This window comes from Rana temporaria, chromosome 2, assembly GCF_905171775.1.
Source record: "Rana temporaria chromosome 2, aRanTem1.1, whole genome shotgun sequence".
Taxonomy (NCBI): domain Eukaryota; kingdom Metazoa; phylum Chordata; class Amphibia; order Anura; family Ranidae; genus Rana; species Rana temporaria.
Window position 1 is genome coordinate 86,266,281 of NC_053490.1, and position 22,875 is coordinate 86,289,155.

The 22,875-nt window shown below is 44.7% G+C and overlaps 1 protein-coding gene across 1 annotated transcript; it reads right to left on the minus strand.

The window, feature by feature from the left end:
* Nucleotides 1–658: 658 nt before the first annotated feature.
* On the minus strand, nt 659–22,332 carry POLR1D (RNA polymerase I and III subunit D). The gene is made up of 3 exons (XM_040340478.1): nt 22,218–22,332; nt 7,025–7,099; nt 659–1,332 (listed from the first exon to the last, which is right to left on the minus strand). The coding sequence occupies exons 1-3, from the start codon at nt 22,235–22,237 to the stop codon at nt 1,065–1,067; spliced, it is 363 nt and encodes a 120-aa protein (XP_040196412.1). The 5' UTR covers nt 22,238–22,332; the 3' UTR covers nt 659–1,064.
* Between the last annotated feature and the right edge of the window lie 543 nt (nt 22,333–22,875).

Consider the following 22,875-nt stretch of genomic DNA (forward strand, 5'->3'; position numbering starts at 1 on the left):
TCTAAACCTGGTAATGTACATTCCACAGGCCATCCACATGATGAAAATGGGATTCATCAGACCAGACAACCTTCTTCCATTGCTTCCTGGCCCAGATGCTCATTGAAGACACCTTTGGCTGTGGACACCCTGACTGGTCTGTAGCTATGACAAAACAAACAGCAATGCAGCACAGATGTCACTGCAGCCCCTTACACAACAACCTGCGATGCCCCGTGTGCCCTGACACCTTTATCGGAACTAGCATTATGAGCTACAGTAGCTCTTCTATTGGATCAGACTACATGAGCCAGCCTTTGCTCCCCAAGTGCATCAATGAGCCTTGACTGCCCATGACCCTGTCATGTCACAAGTTTGCTGGTTTTCCTTCCTTGGACCACTTCTGGCAGGTCCTGACCACTGCAGACAAGTCAAGCTGTTCGCTTTGCCCTGGTCATATAGTTACTCCAAATCCTGGATGCTTTCCCATTTCTTTTTCCAGCTGTCAACACATCAACTTTAGGGACAACATGTTCATTTACTGCCCAATATATCCCATCTACTTTCAAGTACCAATGCTATTTACTTTACCTGTCAGTAGAGAAGATAGATAGCGTTTTATTTTTTTATTTGTTGTAAAGGAGGTATAACAATATAAAAGAAAACGCTACACTGAAAAATATGTATATTTTTCCCAGTTTAACTGATGATGAAAACTATTTTATTACAATTGCATTATATAATAAGATGTGTTTTTAGGCCATTTTTCATAGAAACGTTTTCGAAATGTTTCACAGGTTCAAAGCCTTTAAATCATATTTTGCAAAGGAGAGAGACAAGGCTAAAATAACACAAAAACAAACAAATAATAATTTAGACTCTCCCAAATCCATGTTAAATTATTTTTGGGTGAAGTTTCACTTTACATTTCCATAGGAAAATATTGTTCCTATTGTATTAGTATTGTATTAAAATATTGCTCCTTTAACAGTCATCATCAGTCTTGAGAACCAGATCTGAACACCCTGTTTATTGCAAATGACTAAAGTAACAGTTACAGCCTTATTGCTTAAAAGTCTTTATGGCTATCTCCTCTGATGGTCACCCTTGGAGTGTGAATGTTTTGTGCTCTTGCTTGAAGGTGGAGATCTGCTTTTTTCCTTTCTGGACTCCTCGCTCCTCTTATAGGGATGTGAACTGTGCTTTCTTGAATACCTCCTTTCCTGGCTGTGATCCCTGCTATCCTTCTCGTTGTGTGCTCTCCTGCTGCGCTTCTCCTTGTCTGACGGCAGGGTGTTCTTAATGGTGTTGATCAGAAAACGTTTGTTGGCGCTGGCTATAGGACACTTCATCCTGTGGAACACATTTATACAACAAGATGTAAAGACATTTTCTTAAACCTTCAAGATGAAAACAGCAATGAGTGTGCCTTGTGCGCCACCTAGTGTACATTTTAAGAATATTGCTACTACTAGTCTCAAATATTGTACTCTCTCTAATATTGAAATCTTGTTTTAAAATACTTATGGATAATAAGTTAAACAAAACATCTCAGATTATGCAAATAAACTAAAATTTTGCAATGTATACAGTTTCCCCACCAGGAGGGGGTTAGTGGTTTACGCTAAACCACTTAAGACCCGGACCATTATGCAGGTAAAGGACTGGGCCCCTTTTTGCGATTCGGCACTGTGTCGCTTTAACTGACAATTGCGCGTTAGTGCGATGTGGCTCCCAAACAAAATGTACGTCCTTTTTTCCCCCCACAAATAGAGCTTTCTTTTGGTGCTATTTGATGACCTCTGCGGTTTTTATTTAGAGCGACAATTTTGAAAATAATTCAATATTTTTTACTTTTTGCTATAATAAATATCCCCCAAAAATATATATAAAAAAAAAAAATCCCCTCAGTTTAGGCCGATACGTATTCTTCTACCTATTTTTGGTAAAAAAAATAAAAATAAAAAATAAAAATCGCAAAAAAGGTTTATCGGTTGGTTTGTGCAAAATTTATAGCGTTTACAAAAGAGGGGATAGTTTTATTGCTTTTTTATTAATAATTTTTTGTTTTTACTACCAATGGCGGCGATCAGCGATTTTTTTCGCGACTGCGACATTATGGCGGATACATCGGACAATTTTGACAATTTGTTTGGGACCATTATCATTTTCACAGCAAAAAGTGCTAAAAAATGCATGGTTTACTGTGAAAATGACAATTGCAGTTTGGGAGTTACCCACTAGGGGGGCGCTGTAGGGGTTATGTGTGACCTCATATGTGTTTCTAACTGTAGGGGGGCGGGGTGGGATGTGTGACGTCATTGATCGTCTTTCCCTATATCGGGGAACAGATGATCAATGACACTGCCACACTGAAGAACAGGGAAGGTGTGTTTACACACACACACACACACACACACCTCTCCCCGTTCTACAGCTCCAGTGACCGATCGCGACCCCACGGCTGGGCTTAAGGAATCACGTACAGGTACGCTATTGTGCCCAGCCGTGCCATTCTGCCGACGTATATCGGCGTGAAGGGGTCCTTAAGTGGTTAAACATCTACCAAAGACAAAAATGATTTTAGGGCTGATAGGGCCTCATTTTACCCTGTATTGACAGAAATATGCCATTGCTGCCTCTCCTGAAAATCCCAGAAGAAAGGAATGCATGCATAGTCGTCGATTATGCTCTATTTTGCAGGGAAACAAAGAGGAAGTAAAACCCATAAGGGTTTACTTCCTCTTTAAACAGGAAGAGAAAATCTCCTAACAAGATCTGAACTTTCTAAAAAACAGTATATAAATATAAAGACAGCAGATATGGATGTAAAACCTACATAGGGATATTTGGTTCATCTCTGTATCATCTGAGACTGTTCACTTCACTGGGTGTATGGAGGGTTTACATCCACTTTAACGATTAATCATGATGCTCTACTTGAAAGTATTCGAAGGGCAGAGATTGGCGTTTTTGAATACTGTGAATTTTTTAAAACTGGTGCCGTCGGCTGCCAAGTAAACCAGAAGCGACGTTGCAGACGTTACTGCATCAGAGACCCAAACAAACCTGGAACCAGACGAGCTGGCTGGTGTCTTGGGTCTCCAGGTGGGAGGGGAGAGCCCGGGCGAGCCACAGAAGGCCAACCCACTCCTATAAAATTACCTTGTTCTGGAAAATCCTTTTGGGACCCGTTTGAGTGAATGGAATACATTGCCATGCTAGATTCCACCTCTTAGTTTATGAATGGTGGAGAGATTTGTCAGTATGGCCATGAAGTAAACCATTATGCATTTAGCTTCCTCTTTCCATCAATCTTTCATTTTGCTTGTCTTCTGCAACTTCCCCACCTCGCACCAGTTTTATCATGTTCTTCTGCTGGCTACCTAGTCCTCCATACAATTTCACCATTTCCAAACCGCAGAGTTTGTTTTATAGATTGGTTAGGGTTCTCATTTGTGTTCTCTATACTAGACTTTTCATGGCTTCCATGCTGAATGTCTGGTCCTTTTGTTAGCTTACTTATCCTGCTAGTTGTCCAACTTCCCCTTCACTTAAAAGGATGAGTTCATTTTTTTTAAAACAAATAAATGCAAATTTTTTGCACGTAAAAAAAATATATAAGCATTTACTATTTTGTATTTGTAGGAGCCTGGAAAGCATTGCACCGGCTATCAGTAGATCACAGGTGCCATGTAGGACCCCTACAGACTGTCAGTGTGAGCCATCTGCCCCATACATCCTATGGGCAGGTCATTTCCCAAAGACAGGAAGACTAAATGAACTACTTGAGTGCTCAATAGCGCTGTGGTAGTTCATTGAGAACTACAAGCCAACCTACAAATCAAATTCTAGCTCATTGAGTTACAAAGATCTGTGAATGAATGAGGCGGCCTTGTGGGCGGAGCTGCGCACTTTTCAAATTGTGACAGCGAGTGCGGGAAGAAAAACCCCCGGCCTGCTGTCACAGGGAGAGCAGGAACGTGTTCTACCGTAAAAACAGGTGGAAAGTGTAACATGTTTCGGAAGGTGAACTCTGTCACTCAAGAGAACCAAGGCTTACCTTTCAGCTAACTAACCCAGGCATAGACATCAGATGGTGGTTGGACATGAAGGAACAATAAAACATGTGCTTGTGGACAGGTCCTTAAACATAAACTGTCAGTTTAGGCAATCATTAGGGCTCATACACATTGCTACTTGAAGCGCGACCCACGTTCGGATTTCAATTCAGCCAGCAATAGACAGGCAGTGAGTTTTATCCCCCTAAATACAGGACACCCATGCAGCAACACCTAAATACCAGACAACCACGGCTGCAAAGCATCGCGGCTGGGGGGGCAGTAAAAAACGTGGGTCAACTGCGGAGTCTTACTGCTCCTTGACTGCAAGTGTAAAGAAGGCCTTAAAGCAGTAGTAAACTACCACTAAAATAAAAAATGTGGGCCCCCCTGCAGTGTTGAGACATAATTTACTAGTATGCACTGCATACTAGCACATTATGACAGATTTACCTGTAAAGCAGATCCCTCCCACGCAGCACTGTTCGGGCTCGGAAGAGCAGAGATGCAGTTCCTTCAGATCGCATGCACTGCTGATGTCACCGGCAGCATCCTGTAACTATCTCCGAAAAAGTGCAAGCCTAGGGGATATTCACTGTGTCTAAGGGTAAGCCTTTTTAAAGGGTTAAATGTAGCTACAAGTTCAGAAGCTGAGTTCACCTCCACTTTAAATGTCTTATTACCTCCCAAGTACCATTTGGGGAGATTTCCATTGACTTCATATCTTGATGAATACACACAGTAAACAAAGAATCTCCTCGTATCTTGGATAAAAGACAGTAATAAAAGCTGTGGAAGAGGTTCTAAATCATATCTACTTTACTTAAAGCGGGAGTTCACCCATTTAAAAAAAAAAAAAAATCTCCCCTTAGCTTCCTGCTCGTTCGGTCTAGGGGAATCGGCTATTTATATTAAAATATGTGCAGTACTTACCCGTTTTCGAGCTGCATCTTCTTCCGTCGCTTCCGGGTATGGGTCTTCGGGAGCGGGCGTTCCTTCTTGATTGACATTCTTCTGAGAGGCTTCCGACGGTCGCATCCATCGCGTCACTCGTAGCCGAAAGAAGCCGAACGTCGGTGCGGCTCTATACTGCGCCTGCGCACCGACGTTCGGCTTCTTTCGGAAAATCGTGACGCGATGGATGCGACCGTCGGAAGCCTCTCGGAAACCTGTCAATCAAGAAGGAACGCCCATTCCCGAAGCCCATACCCGGAAGCGACGGAGAGGATGCGTCTCGTAAACGGGTAAGTACTGCACATATTTTAAAATAAATAGCCGATTCCCCTAGTAATAACGAGCAGGAATCTAAGGGGGAAAAGTGCCCTCTAAGGGTGAACCCCCGCTTTAAGGAATTTTTTTTGCTATTTGCATCTCCTTTGGAAAGATTCTTTTCACTTCCAGTCCCAGTGACCACACCGAAAGCGAGACGCTTTTTTCCCCCCCCCCCGAGAAAGACACAGACAGCTGTAACAACATAGGAGTGGGTCCACCCTTCCACAATCTATTAAAAAAACTTTGGCTGGAGTTAGGCATTAAAGAAGTCTCACCCAAAGTTATTAAGTTGCTGAATCTGTTAAAATTGATGCTGTGGTTTCTTTTTAAAATCCTTATTTCAGGCACAACACAAACATGTCATGCTCAATGCACATCGTACTGAATAAATACTACAGTGAACAGAATTTGGGCACATCGAGTCTGCTGATAAAATACTTCACCAGTACCAGAAATTAGAGTGGTCTTTTATAGCTGGTTAAGAATATGAACAGTTTAATGTCCATAGCCTGAGCAAAGGTTCACTTAAACCGCTTCACCCCCTGAAGATTTTACTCCCTTCCTGACCAGATCACTTTTTGTGATACGGCACTGCGTCGCTTTAACTGACACTTGTGCGGTTGTGCGACGCTGTACCCAAACAAAATTTGCGTCCTTTTTTTCCACAAATATAGCTTTTTGGTGGCATTTGATCACCTCTGTAGTTTTGGCAGCGATCTGTGATTTTTAATTGGGACTGCGACATTATGGCGGACGGATCAGACACTTTTGGAACCATTGACAATTTTACAGCGATCAGTGCTATAAAAATGCACCAATTACTGTAAAGAGTAAGGGGTTTACACTAGGTGGCGATCAAGGGGTTAAGTGTGTCCTAGGGAGTGATGGGAATTACTAGGGGAAATGACAGATCGCTGTTCATACTTTGTATGAACAAACTGACAGTCATTTATCCCCTAAATTCTCATTGCTCTGTCATTAACAATCGTAGGTGCCCGGTAGTCATTGCGCCTGGCGGGCACTCGCATCGGCTCCAGGGGGCGAGCAGTGGGCGCGCGCCCCTAGTGGCCACAGGCGAAGCGATGTAACATAATGTTGTTTCACCCAGCAGAGCCATGTTGCCGCAGTAAAACTGTGGCGGCTGGTCGGCAAGTGGTTAAAGCCCAACTATGGTAAAAACCACCCCTTTCAAGTGGGGATGCCCCTGCACTGCAACGCTTAACTGCTTGCCTACACCTACGGGATGGAAAAGCAGTTTTAATTACCTGATCTTCCCCTCCCCTGGCAGGCTGCGATCCCCAATGCTCTGGATGTGGACTATCTCTTTACGCTCTCACACCAATGTAGGGCTAAGGGCCCTACATTAGACTTGATACCAGAGGACATCAGACCACCATCTTGTAGGAGAGAAGAGGCTTTGGGTGGTGACCTTACAGCTAGGAGGAGCCTACAAAAGTGTGGAATCAAGCAAGATAAAGTTCTTTACCTAAACATAAAACTAGCAGTTGGCCCCTCCAGCATAGAGCAGCCCCAATACAAGGGATTATTTATTTTTACTTTCCCCATGGTTTAGCTTTAATAGCGCATTTTCAGTTTAAAAAGGGGCAGGCAGCACCACATATTCTTTTTGATCAAGGTGAAATATAGCTCACATTCCAAAACTGCCTTATTTTCATTACATAAAAATAAAGTACTAGGATATTTCTACATACCAGCCCATCGGTCCCATAGTCTCAGCACGATCTTTTCCACGCTGTGCTTCTTTAAGAAGCTCTTCAACTGCTTTCCTGCATAAGAAAAACATATTGACTTAAAAACTGAGAAAAGTCAATAATAAAATACATAAATAAATTATATTGAAGCCTGAACAGAAAAGAGATGTTGCAGTGCGGAAGCGTTATCAGTGCATACTGGTGTTCAATTAAATCACAGAAGACTATGTCCCCTGCTGTCTGGAAGACACGAGTTATCTGATCATATGTAACAGAACATTGCTAAAAAACAGCATGCAAGAGAACATGGGAAGAATATTGATCCTACGACCTGCAAGGTTAATGGGAATCTAAAATACAAGTGATTATCGACATTAATGAATAAATTCATGTAGTTCTTTCCCGATTCTGTCTCAACGTAAAGTATTTTTCCTTCCTGTGCTGTATATTAAAAATGAATGGGGTAGTAAAGCCCACTTTGTCATTTTTACCTACAGGTAAGTCTGTAGTTAAAATGAATATTCACCCTGCATGCAGCCTGTGTATCACTGGCGCATGCCCTCTAAAAGGTCCGTCATACCTTGCCGTAACTTCGGAGCTTCGTGCCAGAACCGAGGGCTCCCCGCACGCATGCACGGGAGCGACGTTGTTGCCACTCTGGCCAATCACACAGCCGGAGCGCGCAAATCCCGAAGAAAGACCGGGGAAACATATCTACCCTTTCAGTGGTGACATTTCTCTGTGGGAGGGCTTCATTCTAAGGCAAGTATTTCATAATGTACTAGTATGGTGTACAGGTGGGTTTTTTTTGTTTGTTTTTTACTAGCCGCGGTTTACAACTGTGGTAAAGGGGATCTTCAGTCCCACCCCCACCCCCCCCCCAAAAAATGAAACGTTAGAAAGTCAGCAGCTACAAATACTGTACTGACATTTAATAAAAGGACACTTAACTGTCCAGGGATCCAGTTCTGTTCTCACCCGGGATGGCTCTTTGCCAGTCTTCCGGGCCTCAACACCAGCATGTTTAGTGTGGGAAGCCGGAAGTGACTCCTTGCAGCTTCACAGCTGGCTTCCTTCTGCGCATGCACAAGTTGCACTGTACTTTGTGAATGGTACCACAGCCTTGTGGGACCTGTGATGTGCCCCAGAGGGCTACAGGCAGGGGGGGGGCTTCTAGGTATGTTGATTTGGCATCAGCCTCTTAAAATTTCCCTGCAGGCAGCATTCAGACAGATAGGAGAAGCACTGGATGTCAATAAGGAGGGCTACATGCCAATGTTGACAAGGAATATGGCGATAGAAAGAGCAGAGTAAGCATAAAGAGGAATTCATCTGTCAGCAGACTGAGGATGCAGACTACTGAAGTCTACAACTGTAACAAAGAAGGCAGTGTTATCGTCCTGGCTTTGCTGTGTAAGTCAAAGAACTGGATAGACAAATACAAATCTCTTGACAGGTAAAATAGCCCTTTTATATGCATTTCATCTGTGTTTTTTACTAGCCGCGGTTTACAACTGTGGTATGCTATGCATACTAGCTCATTATGCCTTTGCTTTGCAGGTAACACACACATACACACACACCTTTCCTACCAATGAGGCAATGGCTTGGAACAAGCATGTTCATATCAGGTTTGCCAACACGGGCTAATACTGGTTTCATGCAGATGATAATATTATAAATATTTCTATTCAAAACAAGTATTTAACCACTTGACCACTGGGCACGTAAACCCCCTTAATAACCAGACCAATTTTCAGCTTTCGGTGCTCTCACAATTTGAATGACAACACTGTACCCAAATTACATTTTCGTCCTTTTTTTCACACAAATAGAGCTTTCTTTTGGTGGTATTTAATCACTGTTGGGTTTTTTATTTTTTGCGCTATAAGAGAAAAAAGACTGAAAATTCTGTAAAAAAATAATAATTTTTCTTTGTTTCTGTTATAAAATTTGGCAAATTTAGTATTTTTTCTTCATTCTTTTGCTTAAATGTGAAAGATGAAGTTACGCCGAGTAAATAGATACCCAACATGTCACCCTTCAAAATTGCACACGCTCGTGGAATGGCGCCAAACTTTGCTACTTAAAAATCCCCATAGACGACATTGCAGGGTATTGTGGGGTATTGTGGAGTATTGTGGGGTATTGTAGAGTATTGTGGGGTATTGTAGAGTATTGTGGGGTATTGTAGAGTATTGTGGGGTATTGTAGAGTATTGTGGGGTATTGTAGAGTATTGTGGGGTATTGTAGAGTATTGTGGGGTATTGTAGAGTATTGTGGGGTATTGTAGAGTATTGTGGGGTATTGTAGAGTATTGTGGGGTATTGTAGAGTATTGTGGGGTATTGTAGAGTATTGTGGGGTATTGTAGAGTATTGTGGGGTATTGTAGAGTATTGTGGGGTATTGTAGAGTATTGTGGGGTATTGTAGAGTATTGTGGGGTATTGTGGGGTATTGTAGAGTATTGTGGGGTATTGTAGAGTATTGTGGGGTATTGTAGAGTATTGTGGGGTATTGTAGAGTATTGTGGAGTATTGTGGGGTATTGTGGGGTATTGTGGGGTATTGTGGAGTATTGTGGGGTATTGTAGAGTATTGTGGGGTATTGTAGAGTATTGTGGGGTATTGTAGAGTATTGTGGGGTATTGTAGAGTATTGTGGGGTATTGTAGAGTATTGTGTGGTATTGTAGAGTATTGTGGGGTATTGTGGGGTATTGCAGAGTATTGTGGGGTATTGCAGAGTATTGTGGGGTATTGCAGAGTATTGTGGGGTATTGCAGAGTATTGTGGGGTATTGCAGAGTATTGCGGGGTATTGCAGAGTATTGCAGAGTATTGCAGGGTATTGCAGGGTATTGCAGGGTATTGCGGGGTATTGCGGGGCATTGCGGGGCATTGCGGGGCATTGCAGAGTATTTTAGGGCATTGCAGAGTATTTTGGGGCATTGCAGAGTATTTTGGGGCATTGCAGAGTATGGGGGCATTGCAGAGTATGGGGGCATTGCAGAGTATGGGGGCATTGCAGAGTATGGGGGCATTGCAGAGTATTGCACAGGGAGGGATGGATGGCTGGCTGGATCTGTGACTGCATGTGTCACAGATCCAGCCCGCAGCAGCTGCTGCTGCTTCTGCTCTCTCCCCTCTCCTCTCACACTGTACCGTTCGGTACAGAGAGGAGAGCGAGGAACCGGCGTCATCACATGACTCCGGTTTACTAGTGATCGCTCCGTCATTGGACGGAGCGATCACGTGGTAAATCGCCGCTATCAGCGGCGATTTACCGTGATCCGTGATCAGCCGGGTCCGGAGGACCCGGCGGTCACGGAGACTCCCGTGTGCGCCCCCCACAGGGCGCGCGGGAGCGCGATTCTGGGAGGACGTACATTGACGCCCTCCTAGAATTAAGCAACCGCCTTGTAGACGTATTTCGTCTATAGGGCGGTTGCTAACTGGATAAAGTAAGGAATAAAGCCTTTTTATGCACAGCTGTCATTTTTTTCTCATTCAGTGGCCAAAAGAAAGGCAGAAACAACCAAACATGTCATTCAATGGCCAATATATGTGTGTGTTATACTATCTGCAAGTCAGTGTAATAGGTTTAAAAAAAAAAAAAAAAAAGGTTTTATTATAACATACAGTATGTGGGTGACATATGGCGTCAGAGATCCCCGTCCCTGTTTAGAAAACCGAAAGCATTGCTCGTCTTGCAGAAAACTTGCCTCATTTAGAAGTAAAAAAAAAAAAAAATGTATTTTGTATTTTTCGTTATCTCTTTTGTACTTACAGCATATTGTCCACCTGTACCCATGAAACCGATGCTCCATATTATATAATGACCCCTTGCTGTTCTGCCTTTGCCTTGTACTACGACATTGTAATATTTGGTTGCCCATTGGCTTCTATTTGTACTTCAATTTCCAAAGTGCTATTAGTGGCGGTGCGTCCAGTAAGGGCGCACAGGCACCGCCCCCTTTTTTTTCAGTTTGTTTGCGCCTGTGTGCTAGTATGCATTGCATGCCAACACATTACGTGAAACTTAACTGCAAGCTAAGCCCTCCACTGATCATCTTCACCCTTCTTCCTTCCGGGTCCACTGACTCCGGCTGTGTGACTGGCTGGAGCCGCGTGACGTCACTCCTGCGCATGCCTGCAGGAGCCGCCGGTTACTACACAGGGCTCTGAAGGAACAGCACGGGTAGCCGTTCCTTCAGAGCTCATGCGCCGATTACGTCATTGACTGTATATACAGTAAATATCTCCTAAGCAGTGCACATTTAGGAGATATTTACAGTACCTAGGAGGTAAGCTTTATTATAGGCTTACCTAGAGGTACAATTCATGTATGGGAGTTTACAACCACTTTAAAGTGGTTGTAAACCTCAGTCATGAAATCTGAGATCTCTATTGCAGAGTAACACGTGGATAAACTTATCTGCTCACTCAGCTGTCAAAAGAAAATATCCAGGCAGTCTGCCAAGTTTTTAACATGAAACATTGTAACTAATGCTTCCTTATTAGATCAAAGGGATAAACTTCTGTGTGAGGCTGCATTCACACCTGAGCGTTTTGTCGCCTGAAGCGCGACGCCCAAAACGCTAGAGGGGAAAAAATACATTATTCTCTATGGAGATGGTTCACATCTCCACTACAAAACGGCTGACGCCGAACGCCTGAAGCCCAAACAAGTTCTGGACCCTTTTTTGTCGCTCGAATTTGGGCATTTGGGCGTTTTACATTGGTGACCCTAGACCTAGATTTGTCGCGGCAAATCGCGGTAAAAAACGCTGCGTTTTGTCACGGAAAATCGCAGTAAAAACCGCTGCAAAACGCTACGCTCAGATTTGAATGCAGCCTAAAGAAAAAAATCCAGGCAGTCTGCCAAGTTTTTAACAACATGAAACATTGTAACTAACGCTTCATTTTTAGATCAAAGGGATACATTTCTGTGTGTAAATGCAGGAAGTTTAACCACTTAACCACTTCCAGACCTGCGCACGACGATGTACGTCCATTTTTTAAAGATGGATATCTCGGTAACGGCAGCAGCTGCTGCCACAACCGAGGTATCAATCTTTAGTGTGCGCGGTCTGGTAAACGATAACGGCGGTCTCCGCGGCGGATTCGCCGCGAGATCGCCGTTATCGGTGGCGGGAGAGGGCCTCCCGCCGCTCTCCCGCGCCCTCCGCCGCTTACCGGAGCCGTCGGTAGCGGCGGAGGCGATCGGGACTGTTCGGCAGCTGAGCAGGGACGAGACTGAAGGAAAAATCTCCTTCGCCCGTCCCCATAGCTCTGCTGGGCGGAAGTGACATCAAAACGTCAGTCCCGCCCAGCCTCTTAAAAGGAGACAATTTTTTTTTTTGTCATTTGAAAAAATGACATTTCCAAATTTTTTATTTTTTTTTGCATTTAAGCTCAAATATGAGATCTGAGGTCTTTTTGCTTTTTTCTATTACAAGGGATGTTTACATTCCTTGTAATAGGAATAAAAGTGATCAATTTTTTTTTATTTTTTTTTTTCAGTGTAAAAAGTAATAACATAAATAAAAATAAAAACAATTTTTTTTTAAAGCGCCCCGTCCCGTATCGCCGCAATCGTTAGAGCGAGAGCAATAATTCTAGCCCTAGAGCTACTCTGTAGCTCAAAAAATGCAACCTCTAGAATTTTTTAAACATCGACTATCGAGATTTTTAAGGGTAAAAGTTTGACGCCATGCCACGAGCGGGCGCAATTTTTAAGCGTGACATGTTGGGTATCATTTTACTCGGTGTAACATTATCTTTCACAATATATAAAAAAAATTGGGCCAAATTTATTGTTTTAACACCTAAGGTCTGGAAGTGGTTAAAGTCTAAAAAAAATTCTGACATTAGTTTAGGTTAAAATCAGCAATTTTTGCTAAAAAATTACTTGGAACCTCCAAACATTATATATATTTTAGCAGAGACCCTTGGGCGCCGGCGTGATCGGCTTACACACCCAGGGATGGATTAGTCCCCCAGCTGGGCCTTTGAGGGCCTGGGAGGGTTGCCCCTAAATAATACACACACATTGGGCCAGATTCAGAGAGAGATACGACGGTGTATCTCCTGATACGCCGTCGTATCTCTGACTTAGGCCAGTCGTATCTATGCGACTGATTTACAGAATCAGTTTCGCATAGATATGCCTAAGATCCGACAGGTGTAACTGTGTTATACCGTTAGATCTTAACTGCATTTTAAAATGGCCGCGGGGGGCGTTCTCGCTTATTTACGCTGAATAATATGAAAATCAGCGAGATACGCAAATTCACGAACATACGCGGGCCAGACGCAGTGTTGTTACGACGTTTACATAGCGGATTTCCCGGCGTATACTTACCCCTGCTTCTATGAGGCGCAGCCAATGTTAAGTATAGCCGTCGTTCCCGCGTCGATTTTTGTTTTTTTTTTACGTCGTTTGCGTACGCCGATTCATAAACCTGCTCGTCGCAAGTTACGCTCACGCCGAAACCACTGACGTCCTAGCGACGTCAGTGGTAGCAATGCACGCCGGGAAATTTCGTGGACGGCGCATGCTCATTTAAATTGGCTCGGAGACGCGCCTGATTTAAATAGTACACTCCCCCTAGCCGCGGAAACCCACGCAGACACGGGGAGCGACAATGCAAGCTCCAGACAGATTGACGTCAGTGTCCGGATTCGAACCAATGACTCTCTTGCTGCCAAGTAATGGAGTCAACCACTACACCACCGTGTGCATAAAACCATTCTGAAACAGAAGCCCTGGATAACAAGGGCGCGGCATTCAATGAAGCATCAGACCTATATGAGGCCCTGGACTAGCTGGTCCACTAGCCTAAAAACTTTGGGAGAGAGTCGGTGCTCCTCCACTGTCTGGTGCAAAATGCTCACTCCGTGAGTTGTATACAGCACTAGGGGTCAGCACTACTCCAAGATGGCCACCGAGCGTTCAGAACGCGGCCACAGGAAAATGGCCAACCGCAATGTAAGCTGCGCCATAGCGCCGCTACGACAAAATGGCCGCCAATGGGAGTTTTCAATGTAATTGAAAAACCTCCCAAAAAATGGCACCAGCGCCGACTGAGACCCCAGAGTAGTGGCCACAATAGGCCGCAAGTCAGACCCCAGCATGGTAAACATGGAACGGGTCAGTTCTTCGGATCTACTATCAGTCAGATCCATACAAGCGGGGGTTCCCGCAATAGGGAGAGTGGTTACCTAAACATGACACCCGGAGGGTCCACCACTGGAGAAGAAGCCCACCTTTTGAGGCTCTCCTCAAAGGGGCACTGAACCGCCCAGCGGTGAGGGACTACAAAAGCCCTCAGCGGCTTTTCTCTTTCCGCATCTTAGAAATGATCAAAGAATGGCACAGAAGGAAAAAACCCACATAGAGCGGTCCGATTTGTGTGATCCAAAAAAGACCGAGCCCTCGGCGGAAACCCAGCTGCACTATCCAGCTTAGGAGAGTCCCTTGCAGCAGTGAGAAGCGCACCCATAAATGCCTTATCCTGCTTTTTTGTTTTTCTCTACCCAGGTACCTGGTCCATGGCTCCATAACAGAGCATTCCCCAGGGGATAACGGGGGAAGGGGGCACTTTTTTACCGCCTGTCCACAGTCCACCCCCACCCTGGCACAAACGTGTCCAGGACTAACAATAAAACCTCTGTGGGAATCCCAGGTGCCAACACCTGCTGCCACCACCATCATGTGGGGAAGGACCCAGATACTGACTCCAAATATTAATAATATTTACATAGTGTGTATGTATAATGCACACCTGTCTTTACAAATAAACAAAAGCTCCTAGAGCCCTATTCAGGGCCTCTCACCCACTTGCTGCGCTGACCAGGGGTACCCAGGGGACTCACCTCAGAAGGAGACTGCCCAGCGCTGCCATCCACTCTCAGCGCACAGCGTGTGAGAAAAAAAGAACCGTGAGGTAACTGTGCGGCATCTGCAGGGACCTATGTGCCAAATGCCGCGTTTAAACAGGAAAAGCCTCCTAGGGCTTTTTAACAGTGAAAAAACCCTCACAGGAAAGCCCCATATAAAAAAGAAAAAACACAGGCCCGATAACACAGTCCCCTCAGGAAGGCCCCCTCCCCCCTGACAGTAGCAATGCAGCAAGGGAAAAGGAGCAGGGAAGGGAGGAGAAGAGGACACTCGAACCCCAGCCGTACCAACCCAATGAAGCAGGAGGTACTGTACTTACCCATCCGAGCGAGGACTCGCTGACGCATTTCTGACAGAACTACAGCCGCAATGGAGGTAGCTGTCGGCCGGGTCCACTGTGAGTGAGACAACACCACAGCCCAGTCATATGTGGACCTCGGAGCAAAGCTCACTGGCCACCCCAGGAGTCATGGGGTATGGCGTGGCAGACCCAGCCTCTTTGCAAAGGTGTGCCCACGCTTGCAGGTCGGACTGAGTAGACTACAAGGATCTATATTATCCAGCCTGTCTCTCAGCTGACAGTTGAAAGAAGATTCTCAAGAAAAAGTAAAATAAAATAACATTTCTCCTCAGGGCGCTGGGCCAAAAGGGAGCCATACGTCCTTCTCCTTGCAAGGCAGAACGAAACTGAGGCTGCATTCTGCAGTGAGGAGGGTTATGTCTGGAGGGACCGCCTCTTGGGCGGGGCTGTTCAACTCTGTTAATGTAACTTGTATTTAATGATCTAACATGTTTCTGCCTAGTCCTCTCCTGTAAACAGGGAACATAACCCACTTGTTAAGATTTAAGGAGCTGTGTCCGTCCATGTACGTAAGGAGAAAATAAAATTGTGATTCTCATTTTAGCCAGAATCGTGCAGCTGTAATATCTGCAGTGATTACTTATCGCTCTCCAAAGCTCCAATTGTTTTCTCTCTCTGGTGCTTAGTTTCTCTGTTATCAGCATGAGTCACTTTTGGGAAGTTATCTCATCACACAGCTTGCCTATTTAGGCCTCATGTACACTGCTGCTGGTAAACGGACGTTTAGCCCTGGTTCACATTGATGCTACTTTGAAATCTCGCTACTTTACTTGAAGTATCGTGATTTCAAAGTATCAAGGTCAGCGCGATTTCAGGTGCTACTTGATAGACATTTGTGTGGCTTCATGCACAGATGTCTATTGAAATCGCACCTGAAATCGGCAAAAGTAGTGCAGGAACTACTTTTGCAAATCGGTGCGGCACAGCAAAATCGGTGTCGCACCGATTGGAACACTGCCATTGCCTCCAATAGGCTACGACTTGTCATGCGATTTGATCTCTCAAGTCGCATTACAAACCGCTTCAATGTGAACCTAGGCTTAGGATCAGTTGGGCATTTTTTTCAACTGCTCCTGAACTCCTCTATGTTATCTTATCAGTACATGTACACAGGGTCATTTATAGTCTTTCTAGGCAGTTGGGTTTAGAGGCTTTTTCTTGAACCCAAAAAAATGCATCAAGAAGCTTTGTTTAGAGGCATTTCAAACGCGGTAACTCGCATTTAGCAGCGTTTCGTTTCGAAACCCCAATTTTTTTTTATATTACTTTGTTGTTTCCAAACACTTCTAGACGCAAACGTGGCTAAACGGACGTTTTTAGATGCCGGTTTATAGCTGTCAAGTAACATTGTTAAGGAGAGGTTGAAGAACATCCTGGGTGCGTTTCTTTTCTCCAATCAGCTCTGACACACTGTAACTGCAGCCTCTCCGCCCCCTCCTCTGTGCTCCCGACAGATAAAGAATTTTAACACTTATGTACTTTTGAAGGGGTGTAGGGATTAGAGAGGGTTATGGGGAAACATTTCAAACCTATGTAGGAGGATTTATTTCATCTTTGTGTATCATCGGAGGTTGTCCATTTCACTGGGTATATGTGAGGGCTTACACCCACGTTAAGGACTGTTTCACAACTAAATTGCATGCAGAGTGATTTTCTGGCAATTCATTTGAAAGGACTACTTATCGCACCGGAACGCAGTAAAAGTAGTGCATTCACTACTTTTCTAAAACGCACCCCCCAAATATCATGGTACTGCAGTACCATGCAATTTGATGCACACTAATGCACTGCGTTCGCAATTCAGGTTTGGGTTTCCAATAATGCACTGGCACCCTAAAGCAGATTACAAACACAGTGCGTACAAGAATGCAAGACGTTTTGTGAAACGCGTGATCTCACCATCTAATGTGGTGCACTGTAGGCATGTTTTACCATTTTTCCCTATGTATGCATTTAGTTGAAAACTGCACTAAAGATGCATCAGGAAAGACTGTTTCCAACTCACTTCAATCACACAAGAGTGACCAATCCATTCCTCTCCAGTCAGCAATGCCCTTACATAAAAGCAGTTTGTGTCGAGTATCCGGTCTCAAGCACACATACATGATATATGCCTTGCATAAAAATATGGCATTTCGCCTATACAGTATACAGCCGGCCATAGAAGGACATTTTTGTACACCCCTGTACTTGTGTGAGCCCAGGCTCACACTGGGCTGTGGGAATCAAGCCGTGCGAGTTCAGCTGAACTCGCATGATTTCACTCCTGCAGGTCTGTCCCGATTTCGGCCACGAGTACAGAGACATATGTGCAGTTTGCAGATTTTAATGTAAATCGCAGGCCGAAATCCAGGGCTGTGGAGTCGGTAGATAAATGTTCCGACTCCTCAGTTTTATGTACTTCCGACTCCTCTGTATTAATATGCGAATGTATTTTATACATTCCTTGAGGGAAAGAAACGCAACCTACCACAGGACTACTGGCTGGGAAGCCAACAGTGTACTGTATTGCACAGTTTAAGCAAAAGACAAACACAATGAAAACAAAGTTTTTTTTATTCTAAAACATGATTTTCCTAGGAGAATCCCATTGTCATGTTTAAAGTTTAAGCTAACAATCGGAGTTTACAAGTTTTTATAGCCTTAGCTAAATGACAGCAGTTTTTCCAATGGTTTACAGCTTCAGTCTTGAACTATTGGCCCTCCATTCCCTTCACTTATACAAGTGTCTCACTCTCTAGTCCTGCAAAAAACATATTTATTTAATCCCTTATCAGTGAGAGGCTAGGTTACACATGGACGCTGCGTTCCCTGTAAAAGCAGAACACAACACTATGGAAAGTATAAGTATTGCAGCTCCTAATTGTGCGTTGCGTGCCATATAGTGAAGCACATGAAAACCATGCTTCTTCGCGGTCACTTAACGTGTTCGTTTTGCGGTTACGTGAGGCACTGCATGCATTGGTCTTTATTCTTACAGTAGAGAAGTCATTAATTATAACTTTTTGTGAATTGGGACATTATAACTTCCTTTTTTTTTAATTTAATTCCAATCTAAATTTAGTAGGAGTCGGAGTCGGTGCATTGTTTGCCAACTCTGACTCCAGGTACCCAAAATTTCCCCCGACTCCGACTCCACAGCCCTGCCGAAATCGCAAAAAGTAGTACAGAAACTACTTTTTAAAAATCGGTGGAGTGCCGCAGATGCGGCGTCGCACCGATTAGGACAGTGCCATTGCCAGCAAATGCCGCCGAATTGACATGTCAAAGCGCACCAGTGTGAACCAGGGCTAAAGGTCGATGCTTCTATGTGTTGGTGTTTACCCACATATACGAGTTCACAGTGTATTTTCCTGAAAGCGTGCATAAGCATATAAACGACAACACAGAGGAGCATCTGTATTTAGGTCTTGTTCACATCTAGCGATTTGGAATCACGTTCCAAATTGCTGTGAAGTTGTGCCAAAACACATATTTGACTTCCATTCATTCTTAAATGTTGCCGTAATTGTCAGGTAGCAAAATGTGCATGAAAAAATAAACAAGCAGAAATTTGGTCCTAAGAAACTTGCACACATAGGGCAGCTATTCAAGTCAATGGGCTACCCTATGCACAAACGTGCGTAAATTGTGCAAAAATAAAGGGGAGGAAGAAGTAGAGCTGCACGATTCTGGGAAAAATGAGAATCGCGATTCTTTTGCTTAGAACAAAGTTCACGATTCTTAATTTAAAAAAGAAAAAGCTGTAGATGGTGCATGGAGAATGCAATGTTAAACTTTCATAGAATGGCAACATCTTGAAAAATGATAACCATGGTGCCAATTAGGGTTGTCCCGATACCGATACCAGTATCGGTATCGGGACCGATACCGAGTATTTGCAGGAGTACTCGTACTCCCGCAAATACCCCCGATACTGAAATAGAATACTTGCCCCCCCCCGCCGCCGCAAACCCGTCGCCGCAAACCGCAAAGCCGCCGCCGCCGTTAATCAGCCTGCGGGGAACATTACAGCTTTTGTTTGAATAGCTGTATCCCCGCCGCCTATAGACACTACCCCTTGGGCGGGATTGGATGGATGATCTGTCCAATCCCGAGCAAGGGGGAGTGTCTATACAGGGCGCGGCGGGGATACAGCTATTCAAACGAAAGCTGATTAACGCGGCACGAGCGGCATCATCAAGGTATGTGGGACATGGCTGCAATATGTGGGGGACATGGCTGCAATATGTGGGGGACATGGCTGCAATATGTGGGGGACATGGCTGCAATATGTGGGGGACATGGCTGCAATATGTGGGGGACATGGCTGCAATATGTGGGGGACATGGCTGCAATATGTGGGGGACATGGCTGCAATATGTGGGGGACATGGCTGCAATATGTGGGGGACATGGCTGCAATATGTGGGGGACATGGCTGCAATATGTGGGGGACATGGCTGCAATATGTGGGGGACATGGCTGCAATATGTGGGGGACATGGCTGTAATATGTGGGGGACATGGCTGCATATGTGGGGGGACATGACTGCATTTGGGGACACATTTAAAAAAAAGTATCGGTATTCGGTATCGGCGAGTACATGAAAAAAAATATCGGTACTCGTACTCAGTCCTAAAAAAATGGTATCGGGTCAACCCTAGTGCCAATGACATATTGGTTCTGTGTAACATCTTTTTTTTTTGTTTGTTTAACCACTTCCCGACCGCCGCATGTATATGTACGTCCACAATATGGCACGTACAGGCAAACGGGCGTACAGGTACGTCCTTGCCTTTCCACGGGTCGGGGGTCCGATCGGGCCCCCCCCCCCCCCCGCTACATGCAGCGGTCGGATTCCCGCGGGGAGCGATTCAGGACGAGGGCGCGGCTATTCGTTTATAGCCGCTCCGTCGCGATCGGTCCCCGGAGCTGAAGAACGGGGAGAGCCGTATGTAAACACGGCTTCCCCGTGCTTCACTATGGCGCTGCATCGATCGAGTGATCTCTTTTATCGGGAGACTTGATCGATGATGTCAGTCCTACAGCCACACCCCCCTACAGTTGTAAACACACACTAGGTGAACCCTAACTCCTACAGCGCCCCCTGTGGTTAACTCCCAAACTGCAACTGTCATTTTCACAATAAAGAATGCAATTTAAATGCATTTTTTGCTGTGAAAATGACAATGGTCCCAAAAATGTGTCAAAATTGTCCGAAGTGTCCGCCATAATGTCGCAGTCATGAAAAAAAATCGCTGATCAACGCCAATAGTAGTAAAAAAAAAAAAATTAATAAAAATGCAATAAAACTATCCCCTATTTTGTAAACGCTATAAATTTTGCACAAACCAACCGATAAACGCTTATTGCGATTTTTTTTTCCAAAAATAGGTAGAAGAATACGTATCGGCCTAAACTGAGGAAAAAATAAATTTTATATATGTTTTTGGGGGATATTTATTACAGCAAAAAGTAAAAAATATTGCATTTTTTTCAAAATTGTAGCTCTATTTTTGTTTATAGCGCAAAAAATAAAAACCACAGAGGTGATCAAATACCACCAAAAGAAAGCTCTATTTGTGGGGAAAAAAGGACGCCTATTTTGTTTGGGAGCCACGTCGCACGAGCGCGCAATTGTCTGTTAAAGCGACGCAGTGCCGAATTGTAAAAACGCCTTTAGGCATTTAGCAGCATATTGGTCCGGGGCTTAAGTGGTTAAACCTGACTTTGCTCATAAACAGCTCTTTTGTACCTTCTTCCACTGTTATATAAATAAGGACTACATAAAAAATTGTGTTCATCTGACAAGTTAAAATTATGGGCTCTCAAAATCTTGAAGAGGAACCCCATTAATGATTTTTTAATATAGAAAGGGGCGGATGCTTTTTTTTTTCAAAAGGGCGGATGTATGGTTATAAAGACAGCAAGGGGCGGATGCTTTTCTCAAAGGGGATGTAACCATACAGCCGTTCTTTTGAGAAAAGCACTTTGATTGCGCTTGCGCAGTCTGCTGACTGACGTCAGTTCTGGTTGCTGAAGTCAGTTCCGGTATCTGCGCCATTTGCGTTCCACGCTGGTTCCGTGGATCCAGCGGGGAGATCAGAAAATCGCTAAAAAAATCCAGCCTGGAGATCGCAATCTTCAAACGATAAATCGTGCAGCTCTAGGAAGAACCATTGGCGTGCAACCATTGGCTTATATGGCTGGATGTACGTACCACGTTCAGCTCCCCAGGCACGAAAAAAATAGCAGGGTTAGTCACCACTGGGCATATTTTATGCCCAAAAACATCCGACTGTGATGTGTGTACCAAGCGCGTCACCTCCATGCAAGAGGCGTCCCAAGCGCGTCACCTCCATGCAAGAGGCGTCCCAAGCATGTCACCTCCATGCAAGAAGCGTCCCAAGCACGTCAGCTAAATGCAAGAGGCGTCCCAAGCGCGTCAGCTCCATGCAAGAGGCGTACCAAGCGCGTCAGCTCCATGCAAGAGGCGTACCAAGCGCGTCACCTCCATGCAAGAGGCGTACCAAGCGCGTCACCTCAATGCAAGAGGCGTCCCAAGCGCGTCACCTCAATGCAAGAGGCGTCCCAAGCATGTTATCCCTATGCGGGATGTGTACTAAGCATGTTATCTCTATGTGGGATGTGTACTAAGCATGTTATCCCTATGTGGGATGTGTACTAAGCATGTTATCCCTATGTGGGATGTGTACTAAGCATGGCTGGAAAACAAATCCTTCATCTGCAGGAATGGAGAATTCCTAACATTTTAGTACACATACAGCCCCTGAGTCCTATATACACCACAGCACAGTGTTTTGTGTATACACACCGACCCCTCCATGACACGTATGGTCGTGTATATATACACTGTACACACACAGGTCAGCCCTTCTCCGCTATACACACGGCGCCATGCATAATATAGTAATAATCACTCCTTACTGTTCCAGCTCGTCCGCCATAGTAACACGCACAGGCACTGCAACCCGGAAAAATAAAGTGAACGCAGCCAACCAATGTGTAAACAGCCTTTGCCAACCAGCAGAGCAACTTCCGGCGTCGTGACGTTGACATGTTTTACATAAGAAGCACGTGATAAGCGATGCTGTAGTAAGGACGGGGACGGCTATATAGGGACGGGGACGGCTTTATAGGGACGGGGGCGGCTTTATAGGGACGGGGGCGGCTGTAGCCTACAGTTGGAAGTGCACTCCAGTGTTTACTTTCTGTCCAGGGAAGGGATGTGATTTTCTTCCAGGCAGATTGTGATATTTCCACGTGTAGAGCACATTTTATTTCCCTTTTATACCAACAGGATCTTTGGAAAGTGCTGCCTGAGGGCAAAGTGAAACATTTCCAAAAACGCAATAAAGGTGCTCATATGGTTACAATAAAAAGTGCATTTATTCTAATAATGCAGAAGTTGGCTCCTAAGGCCCCTTTCACACTGAGGAGTTTTTCAGGCTGTTTAGCGCTAAGGCTCCATTCACACCTAGGCAGACAAATTCGCTGCGTTTTGTCGCCGCAAATCGCAGTACAAATAGCGGCGTTTTGTACCGCGATTTGCAGCGACAAAACACCGGTATTGTCCGCCTAGATG